The sequence below is a fragment of the Prionailurus viverrinus genome, chromosome A2 (assembly GCF_022837055.1).
Source record: "Prionailurus viverrinus isolate Anna chromosome A2, UM_Priviv_1.0, whole genome shotgun sequence".
In the NCBI taxonomy this organism is placed as follows: Eukaryota; Metazoa; Chordata; class Mammalia; order Carnivora; family Felidae; genus Prionailurus; species Prionailurus viverrinus.
In genome coordinates this window covers 81,398,303-81,416,577 of record NC_062562.1, presented here as the reverse complement: position 1 = coordinate 81,416,577, position 18,275 = coordinate 81,398,303, and the positions used below count along the sequence as shown (strand labels likewise).

General features: G+C 38.2%; 1 protein-coding gene across 1 annotated transcript in view; it reads right to left on the bottom strand.

Moving 5' to 3' along the window:
* The window catches only part of RELN (reelin), a 535,267-nt gene that overhangs the window by 25,483 nt on the left and 491,509 nt on the right, over window positions 1–18,275 (bottom strand). The window contains exons 49-56 of the mRNA XM_047850601.1: window positions 17,331–17,524; window positions 12,844–13,100; window positions 8,987–9,141; window positions 7,684–7,898; window positions 5,360–5,537; window positions 2,090–2,265; window positions 1,835–1,941; window positions 494–736 (exon numbers count right to left, since the gene is read on the bottom strand). Of these exons, the coding sequence (XP_047706557.1) occupies window positions 494–736; window positions 1,835–1,941; window positions 2,090–2,265; window positions 5,360–5,537; window positions 7,684–7,898; window positions 8,987–9,141; window positions 12,844–13,100; window positions 17,331–17,524 (1,525 nt within the window). The remainder of the gene's footprint in view (window positions 1–493; window positions 737–1,834; window positions 1,942–2,089; window positions 2,266–5,359; window positions 5,538–7,683; window positions 7,899–8,986; window positions 9,142–12,843; window positions 13,101–17,330; window positions 17,525–18,275) is intronic.

Below are 18,275 nucleotides of genomic sequence, written 5' to 3'. Positions count from 1 at the left end.
TCTGCCTTTTTGCTTACCCTTTAAGATTGATTTTTATTTAATTGGTATAATGTATAAATCCAAGATATTTAATCAAATTTATAAAATATTATTAAATGCTAGCATAATGATTACCCAACTTAAAAAAATGTAATTGCTAGCCTGACTTGCACCATTACAAAATTTTTGGTACACTTTTAAAACAAGGCAATGTGCATCTCTGTGGTACAGAAATTCCTAAAGAAACTAGAATTATTTTGGATATTGAAATTTCAAATTATATTCAGAGCTAGATATTTTGTCTTTAACAGAATTTTTTAAATCATCAGTTGACATTTCAACAAACAGATAATCTTGAAGATTCATAAGCCACTGGGTAAAATACTAGCTAACATTTGTTGAGCAGTGAATATGTTCTAGGTACTCTTCTGAATGCTTTTTATGGAGTAACTCATCTAAAGACACAGCAGACAAAAGGCTCACAAAAAAGACTTTCAAATGTCTGGTTTCTTACCATCATCAAACGTGTCGACCAGTTGACTGGGATTGATTTCTGCTCCGCCAATCAGTATGTTGTCTAGTGCCCACTGTGCACGCTCCACTCCAGAGACTACAAGGCCATTGCTGATCACAAAAGGCTGCCACCAGCGAAGTCGAGTTGTGTTGGTAAGGGCGTCCTCGGGAAGAAGTATGTAGTCGTGTCTAACAGAAATGTATTTCTGGTAATCCATCTCGTGGAGCAAAGTCCAAGTTATTCCTACAGTAACAAATACACCAACATAGTAACATATCTGGGAAAACCTCCACAAAGTGACAGTATACTGCAGCTACAATAAGCTTCCCAAAGAAATCTTCAACCAGGAAATGAGAATTGATTTCAATGACTTTAATATAAGCGTTTACCACTGTTTCCAAATGATGCTGTGTATGAGGGGAAGGGTATTTAGAAATATCTGGCCAAAAAGAAACATGCTGAAGTAAAAATTATGTATTTTCTGCTCTTAAAATTTTTTTGTACATTGCTATGTGCGTTATTTTTCATAAATAATGAGCTACATCCATGTTTTGCATGTTTCTGGACAGGAACACCTAGTAATTTAAAATTTTAACTTAGCTATTTTAATTCTGGGCAATTTTTATTTTGTGGACTGATAAGTTTTCCTCTTATCAATTGATAAGATTGTAGGTGGGATGTTTAAATTACTTAAGGAAACACCTTTGAATACACTAAAATACTTTAAGGCCATCTATCTCTCTGCTAGTTATCAAAATGATACCTATCTGCTAAAACTGATTTTCTAAGGACTTCATGTTATTTTTGGTCTGGTTTCAGCTATTTCAAAATAATGAAACAGAATTTTATTAAAATATCCTCTGACAGCCTCATGACTTCAGACTGTCATCTTTCACGGTAGGTTTTTTGTAGATTTATTACATGCTTGTTCACACAAAAGCTTTTAAAAATGCTTTAAAATGTTTTTAAAAGTGATCTTACTTAGAAAACCATATAAAATTTATTTCTTAATTGTATCATTTATAATTAAGCTTCAGTTACACACAGAAGTTTTTCTTTATTCATAAAGTTTGGAGCTTTTTAAAAAAATTATTATTTTCATCTATTTTTCTTTTTAAATTTTTAATGCGACTTCTCTCTTACACCCTTATGGGTAGGTTTTGTGTAACACACAAGTCACATGTATGAAAGTGTAATGTGACTAAGATCTGTAGCTTTCTCTTTGTGACTTTCACTATTTTCACTGCAAAGTCAGCAAAGCTTTGCAGAAACTGTTCTGAGGGGCATTGGATGTAATTTGGGAATCTGCTCCAAGGTGTGGCTTTCACCCCTGAAACGTGCCTCCATCGGTAGAGTAGTCCAACAGCACGCCTTCCTTCCGGCAGATGGGCCGATGGCAGGAGGTCATGTTGTTCTCACTACCGATGCGCCCCCAGTATTGCAGGAATCTGAATGCAAGCACATATTATCCATCAGAATGGTTAATTAGAACAAAGAGTCTACTCAAGTCCTGGGTAATAACTTCTTCCATAAGTGTGTTCCTCATTTTGGGGCCAATTTGCTATGCTGTTATAAAAATAACAAAAAATGACTTACTTTGCCCCTCTGAGATCCAAATCTTGAGTAATAGCTTGTCTCACAGTGGATCCCCCAAAATAGAGCGCAGTGTCCTCAGCAAGAATGCCACACTCAGTGCAAGTACTTCCACCTTCTAAGGACATCCATAAATCAGGCTTGATTTCTTCACTGTCAAAGCGTTCCTTCAGGAACGTCTGGAAAAACATAAGTGGGATGTGGTTACAAATAACATTTTCAGACAATAACTATGGAATAGTTTAGACAATATAATTTCATCTTGGACTTAAAAAAAGTGCTGATTTCTAATGCTTTTCTGAAGCATTTACAAAAAACTAGATCTGTCTACAATGTTCTTTTGCATCATACATTAAGCCCACTTAAAGTGCTTAAATAATGTTTGATCATTGGGACTTAAAGTCTAGAAAGAATCTTAAAATAAAATAATTGCAAGTTGACTATAGTAACACTCCTATTTGAGAAGTTACTTAAGCATATACTCTCCAAATATGTGTATTTGTTTATATTGCATATAAAAGTACAATTATGGTATTATGGATTATGAAACATGCACAAAAAATGAAAATTTAAAAGACTAATATAAAACAAAGCACACGTTCTAGCATTTTTTTCCCCCTAACATTTTTTTTTTTCTTTAAGTAGGCTTCATGCCCAGCACAGAGCCCAATGTGGGGCTTGAACTCAAGACTCTGAGATCAAGACCTGAGCTGAGACCCAGTCAGAGAGTTAACTGACTGGGCCACCCAGGTGCCCCTCCTAACATTTTTCAATGGATTGTCTTGTTTTCCTCCAGGAGTGTGTGCCCCACACTCTGGAGACTGCTTTAAGCAACCAGAACCCTTGAGCTTCCATGATGGTGTGAACTTGGAATGTCTATATGGTTAAGGAGGGGCATTTGAAACCAACGTTTTTTGTGTGAGGTCAAAAGAAAATCAACCTTGGAAGTCAGTTTTTACGTTTAGTAGGGTCAAGATTCAGGATGATGACGAGAAGTATTCAAAATCCAGAACAAAATATTTGCCCTTGGTCTCCAGTTTATCCTCCTAATTCAGGATGACCAACAACCAGGAATAGTCTATTTTTATTTTTTTCTTTTCAATTTATTAATTTTAAAAAGTTTACATCCACGTTAGTTAACATATAGTGCAATAACATTTTCAGGAGTAGAATCCAGTGATTCATCACCTGTATACATATAACATTCAGTGCTCATCACAAGAAGTGCCCTCCTTAATGCCCCTTGCCCAATTAGCCCATCCCCCCCATCCAAAACCCCTCCAGCAACCCTCAGTTTGTTCTATTTAAGAGTCTCTTATGGTTTGTTCCCCTCCCTGTTTTTATCTTATTTTTGCTTCCCTTCCCTTATGTTCATGTTTTGTATCTTAAATTCCACATATGAGTGAAGCTATATGATATTTGTAGGAATAGTCTATTTTTTCAAAAAGAGTAGATAAATAAAATATTAGGGTTCATTATGGCTATTTTTATGCAAAATTATTTCATCCCCTCACATCATAGTGAACTATGATGAAAAATCTTGATGTTTCTATTAATTTTGTCCATAATATAGTCTTGCACTGGGTTGAGGCACAATTCTTTTGTTTTTTGTTTTTTTACATGATAGAAATATATCGTGGAAACAATTTGTTACAGTTGCAATGGCAGTAACTGTATACAGAAAAACTACTTTTTCATTTCTTTAGAGGAGTTGTCTAGTTGGTACTTACTATGTAGTTTAAATGATTTAAATGACTCAGAACATAATCATCTCTATAGTTAAAGACAAGTACATCACCTGTCAGTCCTACTTCACCTCACTGATGTCAGCAAATAAATACAATTTTAAAAATGGAGGTTTACAGGTAAGAACACAAGAGTCAGAAGACATGCACTGTTAACCATGTAAACTCTTATTAGAAAGGTTTGACCAGAGTTCATAATATAGACTTATTATTTTGTAATATAAACTTATTAACTTCTTATCCAACTGAGGAATACTAATGAAATTTGAATGTTCATGAAAGAAACTAATTTTTTTAAACTTCAATTATTACCTATGGCTGGGTTCCTCATGTTATAATCTCATTTGTTGACCAACACTTTCAGATACAAGTGAGCGTTGCTCCAATTAATTTATTAATGCCAAAGTTGGTGTATTACAGGAAAAAAAATGACAGAACAGGCTTTGTTTACATTTTTTTTTTTTTGCCACTTCCATGTTTGATTTCAGTCACTTGTGCTTTTTTGGTTTAGTCATTTTTCTGTTATTGCAACGATGAATGTACTGTATTTGTTCACAGAAATAGAACACATATATGGGAACTGTGTTGGGCAATTGTATTTACTTTGCATATTAAATAATAGTGTAACAGCAAAAGTTTCCAAAATGACCTCTCTATTCTTTTTTTTTTTTTAATTTTTTTTTTCAACGTTTATTTATTTTTGGGACAGAGAGAGACAGAGCATGAACGGGGGAGGGGCAGAGAGAGAGGGAGACACAGAATCGGAAACAGGCTCCAGGCTCTGAGCCATCAGCCCAGAGCCTGACGCAGGGCTTGAACTCACGGACTGCGAGATCGTGACCTGGCTGAAGTCGGACGCTTAACCGACTGCGCCACCCAGGCGCCCCGACCTCTCTATTCTTAATACACAACCACATTTTAGCAGTCAGCAAATTGGAACACTGAGTTTTCTGAACAAAAATGTAGGTAATGAGAATACTGTAATAATGCTGTATGGTGACATAATGATGAGCACACTTATTGTGGTGAGCACTGAGTCATGTCAGAATTGTCCAGTCACTATGTTGCACACTTGAAACTAAAATAACATTGTATATCAATTATAATTCAATAAAAAAATTCAGCTGTTTAGTCATTTTTGAAAACTTGTTTCTTTGTGATAATGAATCTATGTTATTTGCTTCATAACATCGACATCTTCCTTCAAACGGCACATCTACCGAATAAGTGAAGAAGACTTAATGCTAGTTTCAAATTAAGAGTCTTTAAAAAAAAAAGCAGAGTATTTATGCTCTTTAATCAATACAGTCTGGTTTATTTCATAAATTGAGTAAATTGTAGTAGAGCTTGGTCTTGATATTCTGTATCTAAGAAACCTAAGAGATATTTTCAGTTGCCAGCCAAAGGATTTATTCACTGGGGCACCCAAAGACCGCTGTTAAAACTTACTAGACCCCCACTTAACAATGGTTCTTCAGGCACGACCTGCGGTGTGAGTAAATGCTTTCTTCTGGGGCATTAACATTACCTTCAGAGTGTGAGTCAAGTAGCAGTTGGGCCCAGAGTATCCCGGATCACAGATGCACTGTTCCTTTAAGCAATCTCCGTGGCCCCTGCAGTTGTCCAAGCATCCAGGGCCCAGGTAGAAATTATCGATTGCCCACTGCATATCTGAGTACTTCTGATAGAATCTCAATCTCACTGGACTATTGATAACACAGAAGCAAAGGAGTGAGAACAAAAGTTAACTTTACTTAAGTCCATTTTCCTATGTGTATGTTCAGTACAGAAGAGGAAAAAAAAAACATTTAAGACACTGGCAGTATGAAATGGGTTAATAAAAAACGTTTTCTGACCGCCATTATCTATTTCTGTAATGGAACTTTAAAGCCAGTTTCATTAAAATTTTATAGTATGTGACCAAACTCGTACAACAAAATGAAAATGCAGTGGAATCTCTATTTCAAGTGATAGGAACATTTTAAAATACAAATCTGTAACTATCATAAATGAGGCTGCTTATGAACTGGAGTCCAGTGGTTGTGTCGCAATTTAGACCCATTAACTGCATTTCTGAAATTGTACACAAGGTGAGCGAAGCCTTTCACAGAGACTCGTCAGCAGACACACAGCCCTCAGGTGGTCAGGAAACAGCAACTTCTGAATCCCCAAAGGTAATCGATATTCTCAGAACAGCTGTGCTAATTAGAAAACGATTTTGAAAGGGTTATGTGAAAGGGCAATTTCCCCAAGATTTTGATTTAATCATTGCTCTTCTCTGTCTTTGGGGGAAAATACAAACCTCACAATTGACCTTATATCAGAATGTGCTACACTATTTTGGTGTAAAGAGTTCAAAGTACACGAGGAGACTTTCTGGGGTGATGTAAATGTTCTGTATCTTGTTTTATGGCATGGTTCCACAGGTTACACATTGGTAAGAACTCATTGTGCCAAACTACTAAGATGTGTGCATCTTACTGAGTTTAAGTTTTACATCATTATTAAAAAAGAGAGAGGAATAGAGGGGTAAAATGAGGCAGTGATATCATGGGCCTCCCCAGCACCCATTTCACCCTTGGTGAGTCATAGGAGTAATGGAACTCCCCTAGCTATTGACTGACTCAGGAACGGGCATTCTTGAGCTAATTTGTGCCAATGGGACACAAGAAGGTAGTAACTCCAGCTTTGAAAGAAAAGCAACTCTGTTTCTCTTCCATTGGACATAGGTAAGGATGCATTCTGCTGCAGTTTTCTGGAAGCCATCTATGTTCATGAGGCCTGAATATTACACCAATGTGTGAACGGAGGAGCAAAGAAAGAGTCATTGTAAGAGTAGTAAGTAATAATGTCCTTGAAGACATTTTTGAGCATGTGAATCAATCCTAGAATCCAGTTACTTTGGATTGTTTCATTACAGATATAATACATTTCACTTTTAATTGAGTCCATTTGCATTGGGTTTTCTGTTACCTGTGGCTGAAAGTATCCTGATCTAATCTCCTAGCACATTAATAGACTAAAACCTTTACATGTGTTCCAGGAAACAGTGAGTGATCATGTAGTAGATGATATTTATGGGCCACTGGAAAAGCTGAGTGCAAGCACCTTATTCAAAGGCTCTATATGTGCTGGACATATATCGTAATTCTGTTTCATAAGAAGGTTTTTCATTTAGCCAGTCTCTATGATTCATATGGTGGAGGTACACCTGTCATTTTCTTCAATATATCTTTTTTCCTAATTTTACAGTCAAAGGAAAAGCTTTTAGAATTGCTTAAATTAACTTATCTACAGACTTTTCAGGGAATAGTTTAATCATCTTGGCTCACTACTGCTCTAGTAGTGATTACTACACTAATTACTTTTCACAGCAGGTGCAGAATGTAACAGAAAAATTAGATCTACAAACCACACTTGTACAGACAGCATGAAGAATTAGGTTTTGTACAAATAGTATCACCAGTTAGGACTTGCTTGTGTCTTCATCAATGGATTGACAGGCAGTAATATGGAAAGCGTGTGATGCATGGTGGACCACAGTCTACAAGACCCATAAGGTAGCCTATACCTTTTCATCTGGCTCTAGGACTATTGCTATTGCTGTGTATCCATGTTCAGAGATTAATATGGAAAGTGGAAGGGCTGCCAAGGCCTTTCTTGAGAAGCCTGAGGATTTAAACTTGAGGTCTCCTCAAGTCAGTTCATCATGGAGGTCATTGATTAGAGAACTTTTAGAATTAGGGGGTAAGAGCATTTTACCCACAATTACACATAAGTTCAGGCTCGACAAGTGTCCCTCATAGATTTATCAATGCTTGGAACCAGGCTTTATTTGAATTTTCTACTTACTTCCCCACTAAGCTTTCAGGAAGTGGGTAGGTGATCCTTTTCCACCCTTTGGTTGGAAAGAATACTGATGGCTGAGAAACACTTCCAGAGCATTTTGGGTCTGCAGGTAAGCACTGAGGGACCAGATAATTCCAGCTCACACCAAAGTCGGTAGAATACTGCACATGAATTTGATTCTGGGCAACTTTTTCAGACACTTTACATCCAACAGAAATCTAATGAACAGAAAAGAAAGATTGGAAAAATATTAAAACCAGATTACATATTTCTGCTCTAAGGACTTGGCAGCAAGAAAGGTGCTGATCACTTGATAGGTGTTACACCACATCCACTCTGTATTTTCAGGATCATTACTTATTCTGCTGATGGACAGGGTAGTTGACGTGGTTGCCCAAGATGACAAATTATAGAAAGTGCCAAATATATTGTGCAGGGAGTTTGGAGAGAAGCTGAAAGCTGCGCTCTGCCATGGCTGGCTGATTGCCTTGGAAGGCCTGGGCCCACTCTTACAAATTGTTGTTTGTTGTGCTAATGGTCTGGCACTTCTATTTGGCAGGATGCTCGACCAAGAAGGATTGCTAACAGCTTTTCCAAGTTTACTGTTTTGTTGTACAATTTATGACTCTCCATACATCACTTTCAAATACAAGTAAGATGCAATGAAGTGATAACAGAAGGTACTTTTAATAAGGCACAGCACCTTTTGTTGCCCCAGACAGGCATACTGGAACATTTGTTGCTAATACAGTGGGAGTGAGGTAGACAATAAATTGGATGACATAAAATAAATTGGTTGACACAACATCTTGGCCAAAATCGATGCTGGCATTAATGCTAATCATGCCTTTGTTTTCTAGAATTTTCTTTCTCCAGGAACATTACAATAGTCTTGCGAAAACAAAACAAAAAAAGGTATTTATAACCATAATAGCTTTAATCTTCTCTTAAAGGACGAAGGTGGCTAAGTCATATAATGATTTAAAATATGATAACTTAACTCAGCGTCCTACGTTTTTATTATCACTATTTTGCGCTATTTTGCTCTGTTTATTCCTGGACAGAAACGCATTTACTCTTATGAAAGTTTTACGTTGGCATAATTCAGAAATAAAATAATTTTAATCACTTTTAATCATTAAGTTATATACAGTAGAGATGTATATTACCTAAACATTACATTTTATTTTTCAAAGTGTATATTAAGTCAATGAAATGTTGTATGATCTTTGCCTCAAATTTTTTTTTTCATTTTTATATTGCTAGTGTATAGGTATTTATGTAATTGAGACCATAACATTTTCACCTTGAATTGCATGATCCAGCCTTCAGTGGGAGTCAGATCATGGGTCACTGCATATACTTCTCTTCCATCATGGCTGCCACAAATCATGACACCATCAGGGGAGTCACAGAATCTTTCTACTGTGCAATCATCATGGAATAGCCAATGCTCATTCACTTAAAAAAATATAAATTTTATGACAAATTTATGACAAAATTACTTGAAGCAAATTTACACATTAAGCAAGATCTTGTACTCTTTTCAGTAGAAATCTCTCTTATCTTACATACAATCCACAGGCAAAACACTAATGTAAGCATATCATTTTAGGAACATGGATCCTAGGAGGTTGAGATATACCTACTGTCCAATACTGGTAAGTCTACATTTAGAAAAAAAGTATATTGTATGTGTTACAAATGAAAAGCAAAGGGAAATGTGTATTGATTCTTTTTTTAAAGTTTATTTATTTTTTAGTAATCTCTACACCCAACGTGGGCTTGAACTTATGGCCCTAAGATCAAGAGTCACATGCTTTTCTGACTGAGTCATCCAAGTACCCCTACACTGATTCTTTTCTGATAGATACTTAACTTTTAGGTAGGTTCTAAAGAAGGACCAAGAATTTCTAGTAATACAAGAGGGAAGTGAGCTAGCTACTTCTAATCAAATTCTGGCAGTGTCATCTGGGTAATTAAAAAATTATGATATTCAAATTCATAGAACCAGAGGGTAGAATAGTGGTTAGTAGGGGCTGAGGAGAAGAAGAAATGGAGACATGTCCGTCAAGGGGTATGAAGTTTCAGGAACACAAGGCAAATAAGTTCCGGAGATCTATTGTGCAACAGAGAGCCTATAGTTACCAATAATGTACGGTACACTTAAAAACTTGTTAAGAAGGGTAAACAAAAAGGAGGGGGGTTCTGTGAGAGGAAATGTTAGGAGGTGATTGATAAATTTATGGCCATGATTGTGGTGATGTGGTGTATAATTATCTCCAAACTCATCAAGTTGTATACATTAAAATCAACAGCTTTTTATATGTCAATTATACCTCAGTGAAGTGACTAAAAACAAGCTTATGTCTAAGGAAAACTTAGGCAACAAGACTATGACTTGATTAGCGCTGAGTACATCTTGTTGTCTCTCCCTCTCTTTCTCAATCACACACACACACACACACACACACACACACACACACACACACACTGTCCACAATGTCCTTTCTTTTCTGGAAGGGTTTTTGTTTTTTTAATGTTTTATTTATTTTTGAGACAGAGAGAGACAGAACACGAGCAGGGGAGGGGCAGAGAGAGAGGGAGACACAGAATCCGAAGCAGGCTCCAGGCTCCGAGCTGTCAGCACAGAGCCCGACGCGGGGCTCGAAACCACAGACTGTGAGATCATGACCTGAGCCGAAGGTGGACGCTTAACCAACTGAGCCACCCAGGCGCCCCAGGAAAGGGTATTTTTTTTTTCAACGTTTTTTTAAATTTATTTTTGGGACAGAGAGAGACAGAGCATGAACGGGGGAGGGGCAGAGAGAGAGAGGGAGACACAGAATCGGAAACAGGCTCCAGGCTCTGAGCCATCAGCCCAGAGCCCGACGTGGGGCTCGAACCCACGGACCGTGAGATCATGACCTGGCTGAAGTCGGACGCTTAACCGACTGCGCCACCCAGGCGCCCCAGGAAAGGGTATTTTTAAAAAAAGCTTATTAATTTATTTTTGAGTCAGAGAGAGCACAAGCAGAGGAGGGGTAGAGAGAGAATCCCAAGCAGGCTCTGCACCATCAGGGTGGAGCTGGATGGAGGCTCGAACCCACCAGCCGTGAGATCATGGCCTGAGTCAAAACCAAGAGTTGAATGCCCAACTGACTGAGCCACCCAGGTGCCCCTGGAAGAGGCATTTTTAACATTATGATTTTATTCCAGAAAGTTTAAGAAGGAACATATCCATAAATTGCATTTAATTCATGATACACTTTGATTTTATAGGTCCAGCATTTCTCTGAAAGTTTCCTGTTTAGCTCCAGCATTTTCTTTGGAGATGAATGGGTACAATCATAGGCTTGGGGCTACTGTGCAAGTAATAGAGTTGGATGGTCTCAGAGGAGTCAGAGGAGAGACCACACAATTGGAATTCAGCCTTCATCTGTGCTGTGTCCTTTTGAGTTTGTCTGAGCATTAACATATGTGTACAGAACAAGCATTTTATGTCTGGGATTCAAATGGCTACCACAATGCCATTATCTGTGAATTTTCATTCCAAATTCCATCCCAATTCATGGGATTTTGCAGCTACATTTAATTGTGCATCTAGTACTCCAGAGCCAAAGAGCACAGAAATTTGAGTTCCAGTTTATTCTAGGGCACATAGTTTATGCTAGAACTCTGCAATCCTGATGAAAGCAGGTTTTTACATTAATCCACTACCTCATCAATATCTTCTGAAATATCAGAAGCTACTTCTGTAATTAGATATTACAGTTTCTAAAAAACTATTTTTTTTTATTTTTTATTTTTTATTTTATTTTTTGGGGGACAGAGAGAGACAGAGCATGAGCAGGGGAGGGGCAGAGAGAGAGGGAGACACAGAATCGGAAACAGGCTCCAGGCTCTGAGCCATCAGCCCAGAGCCTGACGCGGGGCTCGAACTCACGGACTGTGAGATCGTGACCTGGCTGAAGTCGGACGCTTAACCGACTGCGCCACCCAGGCGCCCCTCTAAAAAACTATTTTTGCAATTCTTCAATTGTACATCACCAATCAAGCCTAAAGTGCAAATTGGTATTTTAGGTACTTGAAAAAATAATCTGTATTTGCTTTTATTCATACAGAAGCAGTGTTTAAATTATTTTCTGGCCATAAACTCACTTATGTAAATCATTTCACAGGGAAAAAATAAATGAATAATTTAACAAGGTTCTGAACCAGATCTGTGTAAGTAAATCTTCTCAATAACCTTCTTCAGAGAATTATTTTCACTGTTCAGATAACACTTGCAGTGTTGGTATGAGCCATATAATTAAACATCACTACTTGACCAGAAGATACCATGTTTTATGTAGTATTACCAAGGATGTGGCATGACAAAGCCACAAACTTGATATAAGTCACCATTTTTAAAAAAGATGACCAGAACAGGGCGTCTAGGTGGCTCAGCCGTTAAGCATCTGACTTTGGTTCAGGTCATCATCAGACAGGTTTTGAGTTCCAGTCCCACATGGGGTGAGCTTGAGACCTGGTTGGGGTGAGCAGGAGCCCTGCTTAGGAGAGCCCTGCTTCTCTTTCTCTCCCTCTCTCTCTGCCTCTTGCTCAGTTGCACCCTCTAAATAAATAAATAAATAAATAAATAAATAAATACCAGAATAGTTTTATGAAATGAAAACAAGACATTAAAAACGAGCCTAGCACGGAGAGATCTTTTTTTCTATGTCACCAGGATCACTTTTCTACTACTATTGAGAATAAACAGTGACAAGCAAGACCTGAGACACTCTCTAAAACATGAAATGTCATCACAAATGAAACTAACATGTGGCAAAACAAGACACTTGTCTTTGGATATTAAAATAAATGACTAGGAAATACTGGCTTTCTACCCAAAGGAGGAACAAGGAAACAAAGAAACAAATAATCTCTTAAAAAAAGGAATTATTATAGGATGCTATTTATTAAAACATACTTGCTGCTTAAATGGAAGAAGATTCCAGTGTAGATCAGGAATTTTGAGAGACACCAAAGGGTGAAACCATTTTCACTGTTTCTATACCATTTGAGAATCTGTAAGAGCTTCACATTCTACTTTTTTTGAAAAGACCCAAATCCACGCTACATTTCTGCTGGATTCGTATGTAGCATTAGTGATAAATGTACCTGCAGTTTTATCCTCCATAAACATGTCAAAAGCAATTCTCCCGACGGGGCCGGCGTCTGCGGGGGAGCGCTCGTGCTGGGGCACAGGGGCACTGCTGAAGGTATCCAGCATGACCGTCCTCTGGTCCGCAGAGCCCGAGATGAGGACATTGTCGATGGCCCAGTCATTCTGATCCAGGCCGTCATGTCTTGGCTGCCACCAGCGGAAGCGAGTGGCAATCTCTTTAGCATCAGGAGGGAGAAGGATATTCACGAATCTGTATGAAAATGATGGCAGTGGGGGGTAAACAAACTTGTCAAATGTCTCATGCGAGTAAAAGATTCACAACAAGAGGTAAGATATTACACGTCACGTGGTGGTGAGGGAAGGACAGGAGATAAAATTTAAAAACTTAATTTAAATAGTTGATTTAAATGTTTATTTTAATTTTTTTAATGTTTACTTATTTTTGAGAGAGAATGAGAGAGAGAGAGAGAGTGCAAGGGAGGGCCAGAGAGAGAAGGAGACACAGAATCCAAAGTAGGCTCCAGGCTCTGAGCTGTCAGCCCAGAGCCCAACGTGGGGCTCCAACCTATGAGTGGTGAGATCACAACCTGAGCTTAACCAACTGAGGCACCCAGGTGCCCTAAAATTTATTTTAATTTTTAAAAATAATTTTTAAAATGTAATTTTTATAAACCATGATAAACTGGTTTGAGCTTATGAAGGTTCAGGAGTCCCCAAATTGGGGAAACAGAATGTGAACAAATTCAAGGATTCTGGAACTATCTACTTATTCTAATTGTCCCTGGGCACGCCTTAAAGGGACTTTACAATTTTCTGCTTGCCTAGGGGCCTCTCTGGATCTATAAGCCTAGAGATATGCACTTTGGTAGACATAAGCCAATACTAACTTTTGTTTTCTGTCTCCTAGAGGTTGGTTTCATCAGTTTCCTTCCCCTGGTGCCTTGATTTCATTCTACTCCTGTGAGTATCAGCAAATTGCTTAGAATTCAGACACTGAATTTAGACACATGTGGCAGGACATTTGGGTTCTCAGCTTGAGGGTACCAGGTTGTATGTAATTACTTTATGTGGTTTATACTGACTTTGTCTTTATGTTTTATTGAAGACATTATACTAAGAAATGCTGAGTAAGAACCATAGGGTAACAAGCCCAGCATGCTGTCCCCAACACAGTCACCAAGAACAGACATGGACAAATATGACTACATGCTCCAATATGAACCATAACCAGCTAGACATGATCACAATTATGCATTTAAAGCCCAAGAATATATCAAACACTTTTGAGCTTATACTCACAACCATAAAGTCTGTTGGGGAAAATAATTTCCTGAGGTTTACTTTCCTCTGCATAAATTCCCATCTTTCTATCCATACTAATCTACCTCCCTTTATATTTAAGGGCTTCCTCTTAGTGTTAGTGTTCCAAGATGGGCCAATAAGCCCAAATCCATCCTGTGAAGAACCCTTAAGTGGAGGACTTTCATGGTGGCCCCTTTAGTTTTTGTCTTTCACACTGAAGAGGGTTCACCGTTTTGTTTGTATTTATACACTATTTCCTTGTTGATTTTATTTTCCTTCCTCTTTTCTCTTTTATGTCTTTGTTGAGAGATTAGGACCAGAATAGTAGGCAGTATTCCAGATGAGGACGCATTAAGATCCATTCAATGCTGCGGTCCTTTTGGTTGGATTTTCAGTACTTGAATTTTAAATACTTTTTTGACTATGTCTGTCATTTTGTGTACCCTTTGGGCCAAGATAGCTTAGTGGATCTTGGTCTTAGGGAAGGAAATTGTAGACCGTGAATCCTAGATCCTTGCTTGTATAGTTACTGGCAGTTTGGAGACCATCCGTGCTTAGGCAGGCAATCTTTTCCAAAGTTTATTTCCTCATGCATCTCACTTTCAAAGCTCATCTGTCCTCTCCTTGCCCTCTTTTTGTATCCTCACCTTGTATCATCTCCCTATAGCTTATCTGCTTTGATTTGGCATGTTTAACATTTTAAAGTGTATTAAATAATATCAGAAATGTGTCTGTTCCTAGAGAGACATACAATCACACGATCTTTACCTTTTTTTCCTTTCCAATTTTTTTTTAATGTTTATTCATTTTTGAAAGACAGAGCAAGACAGAGCACAAACAGGGGTGGGGCAGAGAGAGAGGGGGACACAGAATCTGAAGCAGGCTCCAGGCTCTGAGCTGTCAGCACAGAGCCCGATGTGGGGCTTGAACTCATGAACCATGAGATCATGAGCCAAAGTCCAACGCTCAACCCTCTTAGCCACCCAGGCACCCCTTTTCTTTCCTATTTCTAATGTAGTTTCCTTTCTCTGATAAATCCTTGACCACGTTTTAAAAACCCTTGGAGTAGAAATTTATCTAAGGCTGTTGAAAGTTTAAATAAATTATGACCACTGTTACTACTTCAGTCAATTTGTTTCTCCTTCAGAGAACTAAAGTAGATCAGACAGTTATGCTTTTATCTTAACTTCATTCTCCCTGCATATTATGCTAAATGTTCAGGAACTCATACCTGAGAGTCTTTATACCTTTCTCCAAAAAGACTAAGGAAATAGTTTACTTGGCTTATCTGTTATCTTCTAACTAACAGATGAGCACGTTTTTGTGTGCTATTACACTGTGTTCCTCTTAGCTTCTATTTGAATTCCTTTACTACTGTCCAACTTTAAGGTAAGTGCGGGATTTAACATTTTGCTTGTGGCTGACATTTCCTCAATTGCCATTTTCCCCTTCTTCCTTCATAATCGGAGCCCATCTTTATAGTGAGGTGAACAGTTGTCCAGAATAAAGACAGTATGTCCAGACTCCCTTGCATCTGGGTGTGTTTCTGTGACTAAGTTCTGGCTACTGGAATGTGAATGGAAGTATGGGCACCTGTTAGGAAGAGAGACAGCACACCCTTCTTGCCCATCCTCCCTCCTGCTGGTGGGAAGGTGGAGGAGCTGGGGTTGCCATTTTGGACCACTAGATGGAGGTCATATGTTGAGTGTGGCAAAAACATAAGGTAGAAAGAACCTGGGTCTCTGGTGCTTATGGAACCACTGTAGCCGCCCTTGGCTATTTTCTTCCAGATCTAATTTATATGAGAGAAAGAAAAAAAAAAACCTTATAAGTTACTTGGGGTTTTCTGTCATTCACAGTTGAACCTATTGTTAATGGACACACTGAATTTAAATGATCATTTATAAGATTCTTTAATTGTTTTTATTTTACCTAATTTTTAGCCTATACCTGGTTTGCCATACACTGAGGGATTATCTATGTTTTGTCTTCCTTTTTTGGTGCTTTTAATTCTTCTACGTTTCTGGGTTTAATTATTCTATATTTCTCCTTTCCCCTTTCCTCCCCTAACCTCTACGCTGCTCTCTCCTCTCCTCCAACCTTCTTTCTCTCTCTCTTCTCTTCCTTCCACCTTAATAGATATGCTCTTTTACTTTTAAAACCTCTTTTGACTTTTCTCATTGGTCACACCAATTGCTTTTTGCCTTTCCAGAATATATATCTTTTAAATGATTCCTACATTGCATTTATTAAGCCCATTGTGGGGGTTTTATTTTATTTTTTATTTTTTTAATATGAAATTTATTGTCAAATTGGTTTCCATACAACACCCAGTGCTCATCCCAACAGGTGCCCTCCTCAATGCCCATCACCGACTTTCCCCTCCCTCCCAGCCCCCATCAACCCTTAGTTTATTCTCAGTTTTTAAGAGTCTCTTATGGTTTGCCCCCCTCCCTCTCTTTTTTTTCCCCTCCCCTCCCCCATGGTCTTCTGTTATTTTATTTATGATTATTTTTTTTAATGTTTATATTTTTGAGAGAGAGAGAGAAAGAAAGAGTAAGAGAGACAGAGAGTGAGTAGGGGAGGGCCAGAGAGAGAGGGAGACACAGAATCTGAGGCAGGCTCCAGGCTCTGATCTGTTAGCACAGAGCCCCACGTGGGGCTTGAACTCACGAGCTGTGAGATCACGACCTGAGCCAAAGTCAGACACTTAACTAACTGAGCCACCCAGGTGCCCCTAAAACTAGTCATTCTTAAAATAAAAACCCAAACCAGCTATTTATCAGCTCAGAAATCTTATCTTCATGTCAGTTTCAAAGCATCTTTTTTTTTTTTTTTTTAGTTTTTTAAGTTTATTTATTTATTTTGAGAGAGAGAGAGTATGTGAGCAGGGAAGATGCAGAGACAGAGGGTGAGAGAGAGAATCCCAGGCAGGCTCCACGCTGTCAGCACAGAGCCTGATGTTGGGCTCCAACTCATGAACCGTGAGATCATGACCTAAGCTGACACCAAGAGTCAGGCACTTAACCGAATAAGCCACCAGGTGCCTCACAGAAGCATCTTCTACCAGTGAGTATGGTCCAGGTCCCCTGAAGCTCCTGCTGACTGACTGCTGGCAGGCCTTAACAAGCATCACTGCTCGATATACTAGTTATTAAAGATAAAATAGAATACAAACCCAGGTTTACTGTATTGGTCATAGAAAATCTCCATTAGCAGGTTCCAGGTAATGCCTCCATTGACAGAATATTCCAGGAGAACACCTTGGTTACGGTTATTTGGTGTAATCAGGCATCCGTACATGAAGTAAAACTGGATAAACTCGGCATTAGTGAGGTTTAGATCCACGGTGACTAACAGTCGACTACAACCCTAAGGGTGAAAAGCAGAATCCAACAATGATAAAGAATCGTAACTGCAGCTTAAGGTTTTCTCTGGCTTGCATCAATTTTATATTTCTTTTTTAATACAAGTTGCATGGCATAGTAATACTAATTTTTGTGTCATTTCTCCTGTTACCCTAGCTCCCAGCATGGCCTGTGGCACACAGTAGGTGCTCAGCAAATACTTGCTAAACTTTGAAATTTCAGGATCAGAACTTACTTACAAAGGATATTTTCTCATAAGCAATATGAGAGTTGAAATTAAAGTAACTATTCTGTCTTTATTAAACCATTTCCAGGTATTCATAGGCATTTTTAGGTTTTTCAAAAGGTAACAGCTATTAATAAATTAGCACTTAAAAATGTTTATTTATTTATTTTGAGAGAGAGAGAGAGAACATGAGCAGGGGAGGGGCAGAGACAGAGAGAGAGAGAGAGAGAACAAGCAGGCTCTGCACTCAGTGCAGAACTGGACATGGGCTGGATCCCATGAACTGTGAGATCATGACCTGAGCCGAAATCAAGAGTTGGACACTTAACCAACTGAACCACCCAGGCCCCCCAATAAAATAACATTGTTCAGATGATTACTTTAATGTGAAATTTAACAATAACTACATTGAAGAATTTCATATAATTTAATTATAATTAGAGATAATAGTTGTAATGATTTTTATTTAAACTTTTCTGGCTGATTTCAGTGTCATCTACATTAATTTATTCATGTAGATAGGTAGATG